General features: G+C 39.8%; 1 protein-coding gene and 1 long non-coding RNA gene across 9 annotated transcripts in view; one reads left to right on the top strand and one right to left on the bottom strand.

The window, feature by feature from the left end:
- Positions 1 to 6,300: 6,300 nt before the first annotated feature.
- On the bottom strand, positions 6,301 to 15,688 carry LOC132691050 (uncharacterized). 2 transcript variants are annotated; one of them, XR_009615575.3, is made up of 3 exons: positions 15,577 to 15,688; positions 15,491 to 15,540; positions 6,301 to 6,534 (listed from the first exon to the last, which is right to left on the bottom strand). It is a non-coding gene; the product is annotated as an uncharacterized LOC132691050 (long non-coding RNA). The 2 variants fall into 2 exon arrangements; XR_013552570.1 differs by having other exon boundaries at positions 15,491 to 15,579.
- A 176-nt stretch (positions 15,689 to 15,864) lies between these two features.
- Positions 15,865 to 20,624, top strand: part of ZNF461 (zinc finger protein 461) — a 31,356-nt gene continuing 26,596 nt past the window's right edge. For 3 of the 7 annotated variants that reach the window (XM_060652115.3, XM_060652113.3, XM_060652112.3), the window contains exons 1-2: positions 15,922 to 16,036; positions 18,214 to 18,306. Coding sequence is in view for 2 of the 7 variants with exons in the window: in XM_060652108.3 (XP_060508091.1) it covers positions 18,298 to 18,306 (9 nt within the window). In the remaining 5 variants the exon portion in view is untranslated. Of the gene's footprint in view, positions 16,037 to 18,213; positions 18,307 to 20,624 lie in introns of all 7 variants that reach the window. The other 4 variants (XM_060652110.3, XM_060652108.3, XM_060652111.3 and 1 more) reach the window with 4 other exon arrangements.

The raw sequence follows: 20,624 nt of genomic DNA, 5'->3' as shown, positions 1-20,624 counted from the left end.
TATTTTGTAATTTATTTAACTATTAACTTTGCTGAGCAGCTTCTTCTTACTGTCCAGCTCCCATGTCTTCACCAACTTTGCATTCCCTTCTAGAACCTTATCAGGACATGAGTTCCAGTCATTTTAGGGGTATGTAGACCCAGGAATGTGGAATTGACTTCTGCTGAGTGGAGTATAGATAACTCACCCCACTCTGAAGAATTTGTTCAAGGGTGTGATAAAGGATCTATATGTATTTATTTAATCAACTGGGTCTCCTGGATTATGGTATCTCTTTTCCCTTTTCCAATTCAAAGTCTGCATCCTAGAGCCATCTTTCTTCACTGTGACTCTTTAGGGTACTTAGCTAATTTTCTGAAGGACTGATTTAAGATTCCTGGAAGTAGAAACGGGCATCTCTGCTGTGTTTTCTAAATTGTCATCATCCTGATCCTTCAGATTACTTTCTCAACTTCCTTTTCTGCCTAATGATCAAGGGAATGGTCTGAATTTCTACACAGCCACATCAGGCCTAAGTTCCATTTCTTCTATGTGCAGGGTTTAATATTAATTAATTTCCAAGGCAGATGTGATTTCCTTGTTGGAGCAATGACTGGTGGAGGGACTGGCAGGCAATAGTAGATCTGAGCCTAGGTGAGGGGCAACCAGGAAGAGGAATCCAATGTGTAATAAAATCTTAGTTTCAAGGTTTAGGATCTTTAAGGTAGTAGTTGAGTTATTCATCCGAAAGGCTTCACATCTATGAAGAAACTTCAGGCCACCCTAAGCCAGAATTTAAACCACTACTGCACTACACTCCATGTTTCATATACATCTCCTATTATTTCTTCTGCTCTCAAAGAGGGAGGGATTAGCTCTATTATTTTTTCTGATTGTTAGTCAGAAATTTAGAAAATACAGAAAAGCTCAAAATAATGCTCATTTAGAAACAGCTTATTTGAACATTTTATTCTAAATCATTTCATATTTCTCTGTGAATTAACACATGGATATAGGCACATAGGATTTGTTCATTCAGAACAGAATCATACTATAATACTGTTTTGTAATCTGCCTTCTTCACCTGACAAAATACAGTGAACAGTTTTTCATGTCATCAAATTACAATCTATCATAATGTTTTGACTACATTGTCTGGATATACTATGTAACCATTTCCCTATTGAAGGATATTTAGCTGCTTTCCCCAATATTGCATAGTGTTTCACTGCACACTCCTTTTTGTGCACACATATAATTATATCTTTTGAACAGAGTCTTAAATATTGTTGAGAATGAGGCTTTCACAGTTAAAACTGACTTACATCATCTTCATCAATTGCCCTGCTTAAATTTTCACCAACATACCATAAGAGTGTCTCTTTTACTATAATATAAGGCATCATCAGTCTTTTAAATCTACCAATTTAGAACAAGTTGTATTTGTTTAAATGAATTACTTGTGCTAGGGTTTCATTTAATATAATAAAATCTGGGCTTCTGGGGCAAAAACCAGAATTGAAAGAGAACTGGTTTTGTAGTTAGAGAAATGTGGATTCAAAACATAGATCTGCCATTTACTGAGCATGTATGATTTATTTTCCTTATTTTAAATGTTTATTTTGGGGGAGAGAGAGAGAGTGTGTGTGTGTGGGAGGGTGTGTGCACGCATGCACACAAATGGGGGAGGGGCAGAAAGAGATGGAGAGAGAGAGAATCCTAAGCAGGCTCCACACACAGTGCTGAGTCGTGGGGCTCGATCCCACGACTGTGAGATCATGACCTGGGCCGAAATCAAGAGTCGGACACAACTGACTGAACAATCCAGGGGCAACCTCCATTCTCTTGTTGATGGGGTATTTGTTTCTAGTTTTGGGCTATTATGAGTAAAGCTGCTATGAACATTCTTGTGTCAGTCTTTTGGTGTGCATATGAAATTAGCTCTGTTTGTATTACGTACTCAAAAAATAGAATTGCTAGGTTAGAAAGCACACATATGTTTAGCTTTAATAAATATTGCAAAATAGTGTTTGAAAGTGAATGTTCCAGTTTATACTCCCACATGCAGTGTATGAGCATTCCAGTTGCCCCACCCAATCAGCATTATTATTGTGTCTTTTGAATTTTAGCAATTCTAATAGGTGTGTAGTGGTACATTTGTATTTAATTTGCATTTCTCTTGTGACCAATGATGCTGCAAACGTAAATTCCAATGGATAATAGAATAATTTCATTATCCACAGAGCTGGGAATGAACAAAGTTGAAATAAATGAAGTTTCACAATAAAAAGTAAGTGCAGAGCTTATCATACAACCCAGCAACTGCACTCTTGGCCATTTATCCCAGAGAAATGAAAACATACGTTTATACAAACACCTATATGTGAATGTTCATAGCAGCTTTATTTGTAATAATCAAAAACTGGAAATAACCCAGATATCTTTTAACAGGTAAATGGTTAAACAAACTAGGGTATATCTCTACCATGGCAAAACACTGGCAATAAAAAGGAATGAACCACTGAAACACACAATTTGGATGGTTCTCAAGGGAATCATGCAGAGTGAAAAAGAACCAATCTCATAAAGTTCTAATCTGTATGAATCCATTTATATAACATTCTTAAAATGCAAAAAGATAGAGATGGAGAACAGGTTAGAGGATGGCAGGGATTGGGTGGAGAGGAGGTGGCTATGACTATAAAAGGGTAGCACAAGGGATCCTTGGGATAGAACTGTTCTGAATAGTGATGGTAGTGGTTGTCACATGACTCTACACAAATGATAAAATCACACAGAACTAAATATACACAGAGATACACAGTGCATGTAAAACTGGCAAAGAATGTGAATAAGTTCTGTGGATTGTATCAATATCGAGATCTTGGTCATGATATTGCACTATAGTTCTACAAGAAATTGTCACTGAGGGAAACTGGGTGAAGGTTATATGGGATCTCTATATTCTTACAACTGCATGTAAATCTACAATGATCTCAAAATAAAAAATTAAAATATAAGCACATAGCTCGGACAAGTTTCCTGGTTTGCCATTTGGAAAAAAATAAAATTCTATCCATACCTTACATCATACCACAAGAATAAATTCCAAACAGAGTAGGAATGTAAACATCCTAGAAGAAAGCATCACAAATAAAGGCCTAATATTCCTGTACTAGTTTGCTAGGACTACCATAATAGAAGACCACCAATTGGTATGGTTTAAACGACAGCAACTAATTTTCTCACAGGTCTGGAAGTGTGAGATCAAGGTGTTGGCAAGTTGACTTTCTCCTGAGATCTCTTCTCCTTGGCTTGCAGATGGCTGCCCTCTGTGTCCTTAGATGGTCTTTGTATGTATGCATCCCTGGTGTGTCTCTCTTTATACCCTAATCTCCTAATAAGGACACCGGTTAGATTGGATTAGGGTCTACCCTAACAGCCTCATTTTAACTTAACTAACTCTTTAAAGGCCCTATCTCCGAATAAAATCACATTCTAAAGTATGGTGCAAGGGATTAGGGCCTCAACATTATGAATTGGGGTGTGGGAGGGACATAATTCAGTTCATAAGAATTCCTAATATTTAAAAAAACCTCTTCATTTCAAAATATATACAAATATTGAATCATTATGTTATACATCTGAAACTAATGTTATATGTCAATTATACCTCAATTTAAAAAAACTCTTAAAATTTAGGGAAATACCAAAAATATTGACAGAAAAAAATGGCTAAAAGGAACAAACAATTCACACACAATAAAATGCGAAATAAAACTTAAATGTATGAAAAGAGAAATTCAAATTAAAATGAAACTGGGACCATTTTCCACCTTATCAGAATGGCAAAATTTAAAAGGATAACAACATATTCTATTAGTAAGACAGGGTATAATGGGCTGGATGGTGACTTCCAAAAAAGGTATGTCCATGTCCGAATCTCTGAAACTTATGAATGTTACTTTATTTGAAAATTAATTAATAATTAAATTAGTTATAATTAAGGATCTTGAGATGAAGAGTTTATCTTGGATTGTCTAGGTCAACCCAAAATCCAATGACAAGTGCTCTTGTAAGAGTGAAGCAAAGAAAGATTTGACAGGAAGAGGTGGCAATGTGACCATGGAGGCGGAAATTGGAGTGATGGGGCCACAGGTCAAGGAATACCTATAGCCATTAGAACCTGGAAGAAGCAAAAAATAGGTTCTTCCCTAGAGTCTTTAGATGAAGTCTGGCTTGGATGACTTCTTGATTTTGGATTTCCAGCCCCAGAACTGTAAGAGAATAATTACCTATTGTTTTAATCCACCCAGTTTGTGATGATTTGTTACAGCAGTCATAGAAAACAAATACACAGGGGATTAGGCAGGGTCATATATTGCTGGTACAGTGGGGCATATAATAGTATGCTTAAAAACTATCTACATTAGGAGCACCTGGGTAGCTCAGTCCATTGAGCATCTGACTCTTGATTTCAGCTCATGTCATGGTCCCAGGGTCATGGGATTGAGCCCTGTGTTGGGCTCCACACTGAGCATGGAGCCTGCTTAGGATTCTCTTTTCTCTCTCCCTCTGCCCCTCTCCCTGGCTCCCACTCTCTTTTTCTCTCTAAAATAAAAATAAATAAAATAAATTTTAAAAAGGAGAAAAATACATTAAAAACAAAAATAAAACAAAACTATCTACATTTGACCCTGAACAACACAGGGATTACAGATGTGTATTGTCTGTGCAGTTGAAAATCCATGTATAACTTTTGACTTCCCCAAAATGTATAGCCTACTGTTAACCAGAATCCTTACTAATAAAATAGCTATTGCCTATAAGTGGACCTGTACAGTTCAAACCTATGCTGATCAAGTATATATTTACCTGACATCCAATATTAGGAATTTACCCTGAAGATACACTTCCATCTTTTTTTTTTAAGTTTATTTACTTATTTTGAGAGAGAAAGAGAGAGAGTGAGAGAGTGTGTGTGTGAGAGCAGGGGAGGGGTAGAAAGAGAATCTCAAGCAGGCTCAGTGCTCTCAGCTCAGAGACCGACTCAGGGTTTGATCCCACAAACTGCAAGATCATTACCTAAGCCGAAAATCAAGAGCCAGACACCTAACTGACTGAGCCACCCAGGCACCCCTACACTTCCATCTTTAAAAAATACAGCCATTACAGGGCACCTGGGTGGCTCGGTTGGTTAAGCATCTGACTCTTGATTTCAGCTCAAGTCATGATTTCATGGTTCGTGAGATTGAGACCCAAGTCAGTCTCTGTGCTGATAGCGCAGAACATGCTTCAAATTCTCTCTCTCCCCCTCTCTCTCTGCCCCTTCCCTGCTCTCTCTCTCTCTCAAAATAAATAAACTTTAAAAAAAAGCCATCTGGGTCATTAGTGTATTGCAAAACTCTAAAAGTTAGTTTTAGAATTTCCTGGTTATCAATAAAACTATATTTCCCCCATGGTCAATTAAAAAAAAAATACAGCCATTACAATGGATGCTATAGACCTTTACTTGTTGGCACGGAAAAATGTTCACTTGTGTTAGGTAAGGAAGAATAGCAACAAGTAGTCAATTCTACTTTTGAAAAGAAAGTCTGTGTATACAAGGAGGGTAAAGAGATTTACAATATAATGTTCACAGTGGGCTATTGTTATTTTAGGATTCCCTGTTTTCTGAATTTCACTTTTTAAAGTTTATTTATTTTTGAGAGAGGGAGAGTGAAAGAGTACATGAGTGAGCCGGGGAGGCGCAGAGAGAGAGGAGGACAGAGGATCTGAAGCAGGCTCTGCACTGACAGCAGAGAGCCCAACAAGGGATTTGAACTCATGAACCGTGAGATCATGACCTGAGCCAAAGTTGGATGCTTAACCAACTGAGCCACCCAGGTGCCCCATGTTTTCTGAATTTTAATGCTCTGTATGTATTTCTTTTATAATTACAAAGTCTATAAAGCTAATCCTCAGAGAATTATAGAAGTAGCTACAGACACAATCAGAATTGGAATGATGGTGTGTGTCTTTGGGAATTTAGGCTAAAGAAAGTTTCTCGAACATCCTAAAGATCTAGCTCTTCATACCAGCTGGGCTTTTACCTGTAATGGCTTCCCTCTTCCTGGAGCCTGTTTACTCACTGCTTGCTCTACCATTCAGGGCTGTCTCCTTTCCTCTAATAAGGAAATCACATCTGGCTTAGAGATATAAAATCCTATAGGATTTTGAAATGGGACTTAGGTCTGCTGTGGTGATGCCAATCGGGGAAGAATAAGAGGGCCAGAGGAAGATCAAGTCACGTTAGGTGTCAAGAAAATGAAGCCTCAGTAATTACAAAATGCAGTTGTTTGTTTCCAATTGTACAAATGCCAAATCAGTTCTTCAAAGGCACTCCAGAGATTCATATTGAAAGAATATACTTCCAGTAGGCAGATTATAAATAATGAGCCAAAATTTTCTTAATGGGAAAAAACAGGCTCCAACATCCCATCCTTGTAGTTACATCCTTCTGAACATCACTCTTCACCAGGGAGAACTTGATGGATATCTTTGGACGTGATAATCCTGCAAATGACAAAAACATTCCAATTCCATAAATTCTAGCGCCATATGATCCTGGAAGAAAGGGGAAGGTGGTCCAGACATGGGAGCTAGGCAGGAATTTCTCTGGTATGGTTCAGTTTTGTCAGTCCAGCAAGAATATACAAATTTAATAAATTCCAAAACTTCCTCATAATAGGGTATTTAAGTAGCCATTAGATATTCAATCATACAATAACCAAAAAATATAGAAAAATTCAAAACACACTGACAGTGGCTAAATCAGGTTACTATACAACATATACAACTATCCCATTTACTAAAAAAAGGTACATATATGTCATTATGGATAGAATGCCAGACATCAGTGATAGAAAGAAAAATATCTGGGGCACCTGGGTGGCTCAGTCAGTTAAGCATCCGACTTCAGCTCAGGTCATGATCTCATGGTTCATGAGTTCGAGCCCTGCGTTGGGCTCTGTGCTGACAGCTCGGAGCCTGGAGCCTGCTTCGGATTCTGTGTCTCCCTCTCTCTCTGCCCCTTCCCCACTCATGCTCTGTCTGTCTCTCTCTCTCTCTTTCAAAAATAAATAAACATTAAAAAAAGTTTAAAAAAAAAGAAAGAAAGATATCTGGATTTATACCTCTAAATGTTAACATTGTTGATTTCCAGTCTGTGATACTTATATTTTAAGTATATTTCCATAAACTTATATAAATTTAAATTTAAGTATATTTCCTATTTTCTTTACAAGAACTAAGAATGTCTTGATTTTAGAATGTATGGTCTAAGAAATTTTATTAGATTGAAGTTCCTCAAAAATAGGTGAAAAACAGTCTCTGTTATAGGTCTTTACGTTAGATTTATAGCTCAGCATATTCTTTTAATTTTTTTTTAACGTTTATTTTTCTGAAAGGGAGACAGAGTGCAGGTGGGAGAGAGGCAGAGAGAGAAGGAAGACACAGAATCCAAAGCAGGCTCCAGGCTCTGAGCTGTCAGCATAAAGCCCAACGTGGGGCTGGAAATCACGAACCATGAAATCATGACCTGAGCCAAAGTTGGCCACTTACCGGACTGAGCTACCCAGGTGCCCCTATAGCTCAGCGTATTCTAAATATACTTGGCTATGAATGATTCCTGTTATGTTCCCTTCTAACAGTTTCTAAGCATACTTATGGGTGTTCTGCCTAAAGAGCTAAGAGGCTCAAACCTTGGTCTAGTCGCTTTACATCTTTTTGATGGAAGGATTTATCTCACTTCTGAACTATTAGCCATAATGCCCTGCAACCAGTGAGAGAATCACCTTGTTCCATTAGTTTCCCTTTGGATCTAACATCAAGAGAATCAAAACTGTAAGGCATAAACTTGACTAGGGAAAATTCACACTCAGAATTCCTGTGAATTCACAATAATTTGGGATTCGGACATGTAGCTACAGTTAGAATTCTTTCTTGTCAACTCCCATGGTTGATCATCGGTACTTCTCCAGAGGTCTTTGTCATGCTCAGCCTTTGACCTACTTTTATTTCCCCTGTTGGATTATGAACAACATAAAGGAAGCAATTATATCTTATTCATTTGTGTTTCTTCCAAGTACATAGGCACAATTTTTGCATACTGCAGGCATGTCCAGTGTCTTACACAGAAATCCCACTTCTAGGATACTTTGTCTTGGGAAAAATTAAAAATGAACAAATAAATATTACAAGGATGTTCACTGAAGAATTCCTGATAATAATTAGACAAAAAAAGGTTCAGAATAAACAATGTGTAAATAAGATATGATAGACCACATTATAATCATTATAATTTTGGCTTCAATTTAATTGTCAAAGAGGGATACTCATCAGGAATGGCTTAGTGAAAGAGAGCAGAAAGTATAGAGTTGGAAAATAGTAGAATCTGTTAGTTAAATAAAAACTGAGTGTGGGGTGCCTGGGTGACTCCGTTGGTTAAGTGTCTGACTCTTGATTTCAGCTCAGGTCATGATCTCATGGTTTCATGAGATCCAGCCCCATGTCAGGCTCTGTGCTGACAGCAAGAAGTCTGCTTGGGATTCTTTCTCTCCCCATCTCTTTGCCCCTTCCCTGCTTATGCACACTATCTCTCAATATAACATTAAAAAAGAAGATTGAGGGCTTGGGAACTCAAATTCTGGTTTAATCTCTCAGGAACTCTGCGACATTTCACAATTTATTTCAGTCCTTGATGCCTCACTTGCTTAAGCAGTTAACTGGGAATGGTAACACCTCCCTCACAGCGTTCTCATGAGGATTAAATTAGACAATGCATGTACTTAGAATAGTGTATGAAGAATTCTCCAGAGAAAAAGAACCAACAGGGTGTGTGTGTGTGTGTGCGCGCGCGCGTGCGTGTGTACTGAGAGAGAGAGAGAGAAGAGGTTAAGAAAGAGGTTTTAAGGGGGTGCTTGGGTGGCTCAGTCGGTTAAGTGTATGACTTAGGCTCAGGTCACAATCTCACAGTTCATGAGTTCAAGCCCTGCGTCAGGCTCTGTGCTGACGGCTCAGAGCCTGGAGCGTGCTTCAGATTCTGTGTCTCTCTCCCTCTCTGCTCCTCTCCAACTCATGCTCCGTCTCTCTCTCTCTCTCTCTCTCAAAAAAAAAAAAATAAATAAATAAACATTAAAAAAAAAGAAAGATTTTAAGGAATTGGCTCATGAGATTATGGAAGCTTAAGTCCAAAATCTGCAGGTCATGTCAGCAGATTGAACACCCAGGGAACAGTTGTAGTTTGAGTCAAAAAGCTTTCTGCTGGCAGAGTCCCTTTCTGCTCTGAGAGAAGTCAGTCTTTAGTCTATTTAAGGCCTTCAACTGATTGGATGAGGTCCACCCACATTCTGGAGGGCAATCTGCTCTACTCAAAGTCCATTGATTTAAATGTTAATCTCATCTAATCAACACCTTCCCCGAAACATCCAGAATATTTGACCAAATATCTGGGCATCATGGCCTAGCCAAGTTACATAAAATTAGCCACCAAAAGTCCACCCCTTGTCAACTTGGCACCTATATGTATTTTCCTAAACATACTTAATATCTGAATAAAAACAATAACAAGGTCATACTTCCATCTACATGATACAACTATCCTGCATACAACCAAAAAACACACTAATCCTTCTCCTAGATGAGGGTGCAGTCTTGCATGATGTTTACTTTTCTCCCTTATATCCCATTGCTTAAATATTATGATGTCAAGTTAATAATACTTAAATACTATAAGATCAAAACATCTTATAGTACATGATAAAGGGATAAAAAAGGAACAAAGATATTTCTATACATACATACAAACACAGAAAAATAAGGAAGAAAAACTCACGAAAATTATAGTCCTAGTTTCTGAAACTGGTCACATGGTTGTAGTGGGCATTTAAAACTACCTTCCTCCACCACCCATTGCATATTCCCTTTGCCCTCAGCAAGCACCTCAGCTGGTCATGGTTCTTTACTTGGTAGAGTGACCCAAACATTTATACTTGGAGTCTGGCCCATGAGTAATCCTGCCTTTATAGTTTGTAGTTTGCCATCCACTTGAAACACAGGGCATGGTAATATTAAGAGATGCCCCAAAGTGGGGTGCCTGGCTGGCCCAGTTGGAAGAGCGTGTGACTTTTCACCTCAGGGTTGTGAGTTCAAGCCCCACATTGGGTGTAGCAATTACTTAAATAAATAGATAGATAGATAGATAGATAGATACATTTAAAAAAGAGAGAGGGGGTTCCTGGGTGGCTCAGTCAGTTAAGCATCGGACTTCAGCTCAGGTCATGATCTCATGGTTCGTGGGCTCAAGCCCTGCGTCAGGCTCATGTGCTGACAGCGAGGATCCTGGAACCTGCTTTGGATTCTGTGTCTCCCTCTTTCTCTGACCCTCCCCTGCTAGCACTCTGTCTCTCTCAAAAATAAACTTAAAAAAAATAATAAATAATAAAAAATGAGAGAGAGATGCCCAAAAGGATCTCCTGTAATTTAGACATACTCTTCCTCATCTCCCTTGTGGAGCAGCAGTCCAACCACCCCTTGGTAGTCAAGATCATTCACCCCAACCAGCACACTTACTTCCTTCTTTGCCTTTTGATTCAGAGGGATGAGAAACCCAAAGTGGCTGGGTAGCAGTCTTAAATGGAACCATTGTATCTCCTGGTGAAAGCATTCCTCCTTTTGGAACTAAGTCCTCTAGGCAGCAGAGTACAGGTTGTGGGGAGGGAAGCAAAGATTTTGCTGTTGGGTTACTAGGGGTAATAGTGAGTGGTGTCACTCCCATTTCTACCCCTTGATTCCTGGCCTTGTGAATCTTGGCTGTGGGAGAAACAGTACCAGATATTGCATGCTGATACCAGAGCATATACAGCCTTCTGCAGAACCATGCCCCTGTCAGATACTGCCATCTAGCTGGCATTGTAACCGAGTCTTCAAAATATCATTCCATGTTCTGTCAAGCCAGCAGCTTCAGAATGGTGGGGAACTTGGTAAGACCAGTGAATTCCATGAGGATGGGCCCACTGCGGCACTTCAATCACTATGGCATGCTGTGTAGAATACCATGATAATGGATAAGGCATTTTGTAAGTCCATTGATAGTTTTGGCAGAAGCATTATGTGTGGTAAAGGCAAATCTGTATCCAGAGTGTCTTTTCCAATAAGAAAAAATTGCTGCCATTTCCATGATGGAAACATCCAATGTAATCAACCTGCCATCAGAGAATGGCGCCAAATTGAGGGTTCAGTGTTGGTCTCTGCTGCTGGCTGACTGAGCATTCAGCAGTGGCTATAACTAGGCTGGCCTTAGTGACTGGAAACCCATGTTGCTGAACCATGCATAATCACCACTTTGTTCAAGAGCTCATTGGATGATGACAGGGATGGCTGAGGAAAGAAACTGTGTCCACAGACTGGGTCATCCTATCCACTTTATTAAAATCCTCTGCTGAGCATTTAGCATGGGACACAAATAGCTTCACTTTTACCCTTCAGAGAGGTCTGTCCATCTTTCTGAGATTTCCTTGGCATGTTCCCTTAGCATTTTCCAATCATGTTCCCTTCCTACCATCCAGCCAAACCACTGACCACAGCCCGTGAATTGCTATGTAATTGCACATCTGGCCATTTCTTCTTCCAAGCAAAAAAATAAAATAAAAATAAAGATAACAACAAGGTGCACTGCTCAAAGCTCTGCCCAATAGGAGGATTACTTGTGCCTTCAGGGCACCCTTGGCCTAATCACTTATACATCACTTTATGGGAGTGCTGCTATGTACACCTAACTTAATGGCTTGTTGGGTCAGACTACACCCAGTTCATGATGGGCAGCTCAGGTCATGTGGTAACTTGGTGGCCAAGGGTTTAGTGTTTAATCTCTAAGGCCCAGTAGCAGGCCAAAATTTGTTTCTCAGAAGGAGAGTAGTTAACTACAAAGAACGGCAGTGCTTTGCTTCAAAATTCTAAGGGCCTGTGCTGTGACCCACCTTTGGGTCCTGCCAAAGGCTCTAGACAGCATCACTATCTGCCTCTGATACCTCAAACACCATTGGATCTACTAGTCCTTATGGCCCAAGTGGCAAAGTGCTTGCACAACAATTTGGACCCGTTGCAGAGTCACAGAGGCTTCTCTTGTTCTGGACCTTACTCAAAATCTGCAGCTTTTCATGTCAATTGATAAGTGGGCCAAAGTAACACACCCAAATGAGGAATATGTTGCTCCAAAATCCAAAGGTTCATGAGGCTTTGTGACTCTTTCTTACTTGTAGGAGGAGCCAGAATACAATGACTTATCCTTCACTTTATTTTTGAGAAGAGAGAGCGCATGCACAAGCACATGGGTGGAGGAGCAGAGAGAGAGGGAAACAGAGAATTCCAATAGCTGTCAACCCAGAGCCTCATGAACCGTGAAATCCTGACCTGAGCCAAAATCAAGAGTCAGAGGGTTAACTAACTGAGCCACCCAGGCTCCCCTATCCTTCACTTTAAAAGGGATATCATTGGGGGGTGGGAGGGAGGGGAGGGTGGGTGATGGGTATTGAGGAGGGCACCTTTTGGGATGAGCACCAAAAGGTGCTCAAAATGGAAACCAATTTGACAATAAATTTCATATATTGAAAAAATAAATAAATAAAATAAAAAAAAAATAAAAGGCATATCATGACATGTCCCACACCACTTGATCCCTAGAAATGTCACTGAGGTTGTAGAATGCTTCTAAATTCTTGTTGGATTTATTTCCCAACCCCGACATACAGATGTCTTATCAGTAAATCTAGAGTGGTTGCCAATTCTTGCTCACTAGGTCCTATAGGCATAATGTCATCAAATGTAATTGATCAGTGTAACACCTTGTGTAAGGAAAAGATAATTAAGATCCCTGTGAACTAAATTATCATCCCTGTAAACTAAATTATAGGGCTGGAGAGCTGATGTACTGCTGAGGTAGGACACTGAAGATATATTGCTTGTTCTTGCCAACTGAAAACAGCTGCTTCTGGTAGTCTTTATTAACAGGGATGGGGGGGGGGGAATTGTTAGTAATTGCATAGCAGGTACCAGGGGATGCGTTAATTTGCTCAAGCAATGAAACCACATCTGCCAGAATAGCTGCAATTGGAGTTACCACCTGATTAAGCTTATGATAATCCACAGTCATTCTCCAAGATCCCTCCTCTGCAGAGGCCAAATAGGCAAGTTGAATGGCGATACGGTGGGAATCACCACCCCTGCATCTTTAAAGTTCTTAATGGTGGCACTAATCTCTTCAATCCCTCCAAGCATGTAATATTTCTTTTGGTTTATTATTATTTTTTTTAGTAATTTCTACTTGTCCTTTCCCATTATATTAGCCCTCACTCAACAGGCCAGAGAGACAGTTGCTGAGTATACCTATTCCAATTATCCATTACAGAATTGGGGGAAAAACACACGATGGGTTCATGGGTTCAGACACCCATTGGGTCTGCTATGAGATGGACCTTAGCTAAAACTCCATCGCTCACCTGACCTCTATAAGCCCCTACTCTGATTGGTAGACCAATGAGGTTTGGGGTCTCCTGGAATTTGTGTCAGCTCAAAACCAGTGTCCAGGGTCTGATTATTTCCTTTTCCTTACTATCCAATCACCTGGTAAAGGCTGTGGGTTCCTTTGGGAAGGCATGGGGGAAAGTTATCAGCATACATTTCTAACAGTGTGACAAGGGTTTTTCATTCAAGGGGTTCTGTATCTGTATATGCAAGGGTCAAGTCTGAGAATTGACTGAAGGGCCATAACTGCTTTTATGCTTTTGTTCACTTCACCTAGAACTCTCACTTATACAGATTAAGAACTTAGTAGACTTCCCACCTATTTCACTTCCACCAAAGAATACCAACCATACTCCCAGTTACTCTATAACAGAGATTAAAAAAAAAAAAAAATCTTTCATGATCATTTTGCATTCATCACAATAAATTACTTCACATTTTTAAAACTTATTTTACTTTTTTAATTAAAAATTTTTATGTTTATTTTTGAGAGAGAGTGCAAGCAGGGGAGGGGCAGAGAGAGAAGGAGACGCAGAAGCAGGTTCCAGGCTCTGTGCTGTCACGGGGCTCAAACTCACCAACCATGATATCATGACCTGAGCAGAAGTCAGATGTTTAACTGACTGAGCCACTCAGGTGCCCCTTAAAATTTATTTTAGAGAGAGCGAGCGTGGGGGAGAGGAGCAGAGAGAGACAGAGGGAGAATCTTAAGCAGGCTCCACGCTCGGCACAGAGCCCCATCAGGTTGCAATCCCATGACCCTGGGATCATGACCTGTGCCGAAATCAAGAGTCCGAGGCTCAAGCCACTGAGTCACCCAGGTGCCTCAAATTATTTCATATTTTTAAAATCATGTTTTAAGTTATAGTTAGGTTTTTTTAAATTTCCCTTGGAAATTTAATTTTCAAGTTAAAACCAATGCTCCAGGAAACTTAATTATCATTATCTTTCTAGACATAAGTAAAGAGGGTTAGAGTAGGTATCACCACATACTCAATTTCACACACTCCAGAATACTGCAATGTCTCATATAGTTACTACATTCAGATAATAACCACTCCATCTTCCATCCAGATTTCTAACTTGCGTAAGTTGCATCAAAACACACAAAAACAAATTAAACAAATCCCTCACATGAGTCACACTCAGTTAAGGCTCACATATATCAACCTCAAAGTTACAACGTTGTAATCACCTGCCCTTTCACTGTCATACAATTCATCCGAGACTTGGGTACAGTAACACATCACTTTCACATACTTTGTATATTTCACTCAACACCTTGGACAATATCAAGTGCAAACCATCTCATACACGTAACCAAGAATCAGACTCAGAAACAATCACTTGTCACAGATACATTTCCTCACATCACAATTTGGGATGGGGTTTCTGGACTTTCAACAAGGTTAGAAATCTTTAGATCTGTCCCTTCTGGCAGGTAATCTGTACTAGCTTCCACCCCTCTCAGTCAATTCTGGTATCTCACACACACTTAGACGTCACACGTCGCTTCATGCCTCTCCCACGCATATATGCAAGGCTCAGTACGCGCTCGCCCCGCCCCTCTGGGTCCCCCGGGTCTCGGGCAGGTCCAGCTTCCTTCCTTCTCGCGACACTCACTACAGCCAACCGCTCCTGCTAGTATGGTAGACTCAACACAAACAGCCTCCCACAGAATGTTACAAGGTCACTGCTCGGATAGCCTCGTCGCCCGCAAGCGGGCGTAATCAATCATACTGTCTCAAATGGCCCCTCACGCATAAGCCACGTCATATTACACCACCTCATAATCACTGAACGTGGCCGTGTTCACCGCGTTAACTCACACGGGTCTACAGCACGACCGCTATTTCAAACGGCCTCAAAAACCTTTCACAAACGAGTTTCCTCGCGTATATGACAACTCAGTCGGTGCAACGTACATCCTCTTCCTCTTGTGCCGACTCACCCTCGGGCACTCGCACCTTCCGACGCAGACAACGTATCTCGCACCGCCACCTTACAGATGAAAGCCGGATCCTTCCGCACCGCTACCTTACAGATGAAAGCCGGATCCCTCCGCACCAGACAACAACAATCCTCTCAAACCACAGCACGTGCGCGTCCACGTTGAGGGAGTAGGGACAGCCACGGTGCCAGGCCTGAAATCCGCCCTCAGAGGAATCCGAGGTCCAGAATTCAGACCCCAAATTCGGGTCTGAGCCTTGGAAACGGGGAGGTTGTGACAGCACTCGAGGCCCGAACGAAGCTGCGCAGGTGCATCCCGAAGCCTGGAAGATTTACCTGGTTCAGTTCCGGGGGGGGTGGGGGGGGTGGGGGTGGTTTTCCCTTTCGGACTACGTTTCCCAGAAGACACTGTGGTCCAACGCTACTTCCGGTGGGAAAGTCGGCCGCCGAGGTCGGTGAGGCAGTGGTGTGTGCCGGGCGAGGCGTCCGGCCTCGCCTGGAATGCGAATCAGAATTTGGACTAGAACCTTTCCTGAGGATGCTGAAGGTAAGGAATCCTGGAGCTCGAGGGCTTGGTAAGAGGAGTGTCTGGAGTGTTAGGCCTCTTAAGTGTGGGAGCTGCCCTAGGGTGGATAGGTTGGGTTGTTGTGAGTGTGTGAAGGAAACTATAGAGTTTAAGTGTATAAGTAAATTTGGCTGTTTGTTGTGACAGCGACTGGATTCGGGATCGTGCTTTTGTGACAGTGTAATTGTCTGCACGACCATTTGTGTGAATGGGGTTTGTATGTGATTGTGACTGTGATTGCGGGTGGTTATTTGTGTAAGCCCCATATACTTGCATAAAAGAGAAAAGCACAGTTCCACAAATCAGTACACCCAGGCTCACCTAATCAGTCAGTTAGGGAGACATTCCAGTAGTCACTTGTAGATTCATACAACACAAGGCAAAATCACATTATCCAACCCACGTTTATCATCACACATCCTTGGACAAAGCCACAAGTATGGTAAAACAAAACAAAATAACCCCTCCCCAACCACACACCGCCCTCATACCCACTTAGCCCTTATCCCCAACAATTATCTGAAGAACTCATACACATCACCAAGTATCATAGAAATATAGTTACCATGGCCACAGACAATGTCTACTCCACATCACCTCAAGGTCACACAATTTTTAAGCTTCAAGAAAGGCTTGGTTGGGGGCTCAGGCAGCAGAGTATGCAACTCTTGATCTCTGGGTTGTCAGTTCCAGCCCCACGTTGGGTGTGGAGATTATTTGGGAAAGGCCTGGTGTCTCCTAGTTCTTCTCCACTCTCTACCTCACTACTTCTGCCATTCACCTTAAAAACGCCTAGAGTAGGAGGAAAGAATGGCACTATTGCACATCCAAAATCAGTGTCTAAGATTATTTATTATGTACTGTTTCTTATCTGAAATGTTCATATTAACTTAAAAATTTTTTTATTATATTACTTCATTTAAACTAAAGTTGTCTGTAATTTTTCAACCACTCTGAACACCTTATTACAAATGCTTTCACCTTCCTTACATGCATACATATATGCATATATATATTTGTGCATATATGTATGTATTTTCCCGCCAAAGATTAGACTACAATACACACTGTTTTGTAATTCTTTATTATAAGATATTTAGGTTTTTTTGTCTGTACTCAGGAATAAATTTCAGAAGATTTTCCAGGATGCTTCCAGGTGTGATTTTTTTTTTAAGAGGTTTATTTATTTATTTTTTTTATGTTTATTTTGAGAGAGTGGGTGGGGGGGAGGCGGGGGAGAGAAAGAATCTCAAGCAGGCTCCTCACAGGCAGCAGGGAACCCAGTGCAGGGCTGGAGTTCATGAACCCATGATATCATGACCTGAGCTGAAACCAAGAGTGGGACGCTTAACTGACTAAGCCACTCAGGTGCCCCCAGGTGTGATTTTTTAATTTCACCAGTACTTCAAACTGAAGTCTCAAGTATTTATTTTGTTCTGGAAATTTTTGTTCTATTTATTTTTTCTTTTCCATCTGTGTACCATCAGTCTCTATTTTTGAAATTCTTGTGAGACATTTGTTGGAACCTTAAAAAATTTTTTTTTTAATATTTATTTTTGAGAGAGAGAGCGTGAGTGGAGGAAGGGCAAAGAGAGAGGGAGACCCAGAATCTGAAGCAGGCTCCAGGCTCTGAGCTGTCAGCACATAGCCCGACGTGGGGCTCGAACTCACAAACTGTGAGATCATGACCTGAGCCAAAGTTGGGTGCTTAACTGACTGAGCCACCCAGGCACCCCTCGTTGGATCGTTTAGATCCAAGTGATCATTGGATCATTTTCTATCCCTGATTTTTTGTAATGTCTATTTCCTTTATCTTTTCCCTTTTATTTCAGTGAAGATCTTGTCAGGATAAGTCTGAACATGTTGGTTGGGTCCATTTTATCATAGGGTTTGGACACTGGTCTGCCTCTCTAAATCTTTCTTGCTAAAAAACCTGGCTCCAGTCTTTCTTGAATCCATCCTGTTATACCTGGCTTCCCTCCTTGTTTTGAGTAAGGTTGGGATTTGTCCAATTCCTCTCTAACAGTTTATGTATGTGTGTATGGGGACTGGGCATAGTAGACATGTAGGGGGAAGAAAAATGTCATTCTACATTAGCACTTTGGGCGCTAAGAGGCAAGACCATCTGATGTCTTTTGTTTTAAACCCCTTTCATCCAGCAATACTTTCTTTGGACTGTGAGTTTCTTCTAAAGTGGAACTAAGAAGAGGACTAATAAATACATTGAATTCTAAAAAAAAGCCATGGCCCATGTAAGTTGGTGGGTTTTTTTGTTCCTAATTGATACAGTCTTTTTTTTTTTTTTATATAGTCATAGGAGTATTAGCATTCTTCATCCTGATATTGTTGGCCAATTGATTATCATACAATAACTGACTAGTGAGTAAGTGTTGGTTTCAAAAATTCAAAGTCTTCCTTTTTTGCTCCTCTTCTTTCTAACCAGTGTTCTTATACTCATTCAGTAAGTCATTTTTCATTTCCCATATGTTCAGCCTTCTGCCAAGGGAAGGAGAGAACAAAAATAGTATTCGAGGGAAATATGTTTCTCTTGTCAGAAATGTTTCTCTTGTTTGATGAGGTGATTTAATAATTATTTATTGAGTACCTGCTATGTGACAGGCACTCTTCTAGGTAACTATGAATAAATCAGTGGGGGGGGGGGCAGGGGAAAAAGACACCTACAAATTGTCCCTTATGAAACTTAACTTGTAGTGAGAGAGAGAAAAATAACTAATTTATATAACACCAGACTTAAGATTTAAGGCACACAGGCGCGCGCGCGCGCACACACACACACACACACACACACACACACACAGTGTGTATATGTAAAGAGCAAAATAATTACAAGATAAAACAAAGACCAAAAAACAAATATATGTCCTATCAGTAAATATACATGATTTTTAACTCGCCTATTAAAAGAAAAAGGCCTTTAGATTGAGTCTCAAAAACTCAACTCTCTGCATTAGACACTTAAGTGATTCAGAAAATTTAATGAAAGGATGGATAAAGTATACCAGACAAATGGAAACCAAAAACAGACAAAAATTCAGGCTATATCCCACCATTAAACATGGCAAAGAAGGGCACTATGTAATTCTAAGGTATACATTTCAAAATGAAGACAAAATAGTTATAAATGCACATGTATCAAATAGTATACCATCAAATTTCCTTGAGCAAATAGGAAAGCAGATAGTAGAAGAAAGTGATAGAGGATACTAATTAACCCTTTTAGTCAAAGTCAGGCCAAGTGAACACATTTTGTAAGGATGAAATACTCCATCAAACCTACCTTTTTGATATATATTCAATTCTGTATCCTAGTAATGATGAATATACATTCTTTTCAAGTCTCCATAGACCATTCAGAAAAAATGATAAAATATTAGGCCACACTGAAGTCCAAATAAGTAGAAATGATAAACCATGTTCTCTGAACACAAATGCAGCTAAGATAACAACAAAATCAGAAAAATAAAGTTACTCTTAGCAACAATTTGTAAAATCCATCTCAATAACTCCTGGATCAAAGAAGAAATATAATCTAAAAGCAAAGGATTTCTAGTACTCAATGATAGTACTATATTTTGGAACCCATGGGATTTAGTTTAAGTAAGACTCTAAGGGAAAAGTTACAGCTTTAAGTCCTTCTAACAAAAATAATGAAAATATTTAAGTTGAAAGGAAGTAGTAGGACATATGGAGGGGATTTATAAAAATAAAAATTATATGTGTTAGAAAACAGGAAAAACATCATTAATAAGATAATATGACAAATCTCAAATTAGGAAAGAAAAAGAAAGCACAATATAAAAATTTTAAAGGGAAAATCCACAGAAGTGAAGGGTCTTGAAAAAATACTTTATTGGATTATTTGCAAATGCATCCATGTATATACTATTTTCAGCTACTCTCACTTCTTGAGATCTGAATTTCTGTTTGATAGAATTTCTTTTTGTTTTTAATTTTAAATTTTATTATTATTTTTTTAACATACATTCATTTTTTGAGAGACAGAGACAGTGCAAGCCAAAGAGGGACAGAGAGAGGGAGACAAAGAAATCGAAACAGTGAGAGAGCTGTCAGCACAGAACCTGATGTGGGGCTCAAACCCACAAGCTGTAAGATCATGACCTGAGCCAAAGTCGGGTGCTTAACCGACTAAGCCACCCAGGTGCTCCTATATCATTTCTTTTTAGCTGGAAGATCTTCCTTCAGCATTTCCTATAGTTTGTGTTTTCTGATGATAAATACTCTCAACGTCCTTTATATGAAAATGTCTTTATTCTACGTTAATTTATAAAATAAGTCAAGAAATGCATCCTCTTCTGTTTCCTGAAGAATTTTTTGAATTGTGTTATTTCTTCCTTAATTGTCTGATAGACTTCAACAACAAATGCACCTGTGGTAGGCAGAATAATGACCCCCAGTATTATCTACATGCTAATCCTGGAACCTGTGAATATGGTACCTTATCTGGCAAAAGGGAATTTGCAGATGTGATTAAATTAATGATTTTGAGATGGGGACATTATTTTGGATTATCTGAAGAATCAGGGTCAGA

The sequence above is a fragment of the Panthera onca genome, chromosome E2 (genome assembly GCF_046562875.1).
Source record: "Panthera onca isolate mPanOnc1 chromosome E2, mPanOnc1 haplotype 2, whole genome shotgun sequence".
Taxonomy (NCBI): domain Eukaryota; kingdom Metazoa; phylum Chordata; class Mammalia; order Carnivora; family Felidae; genus Panthera; species Panthera onca.
This window is presented reverse-complemented; position numbering and strand designations above follow the sequence as displayed.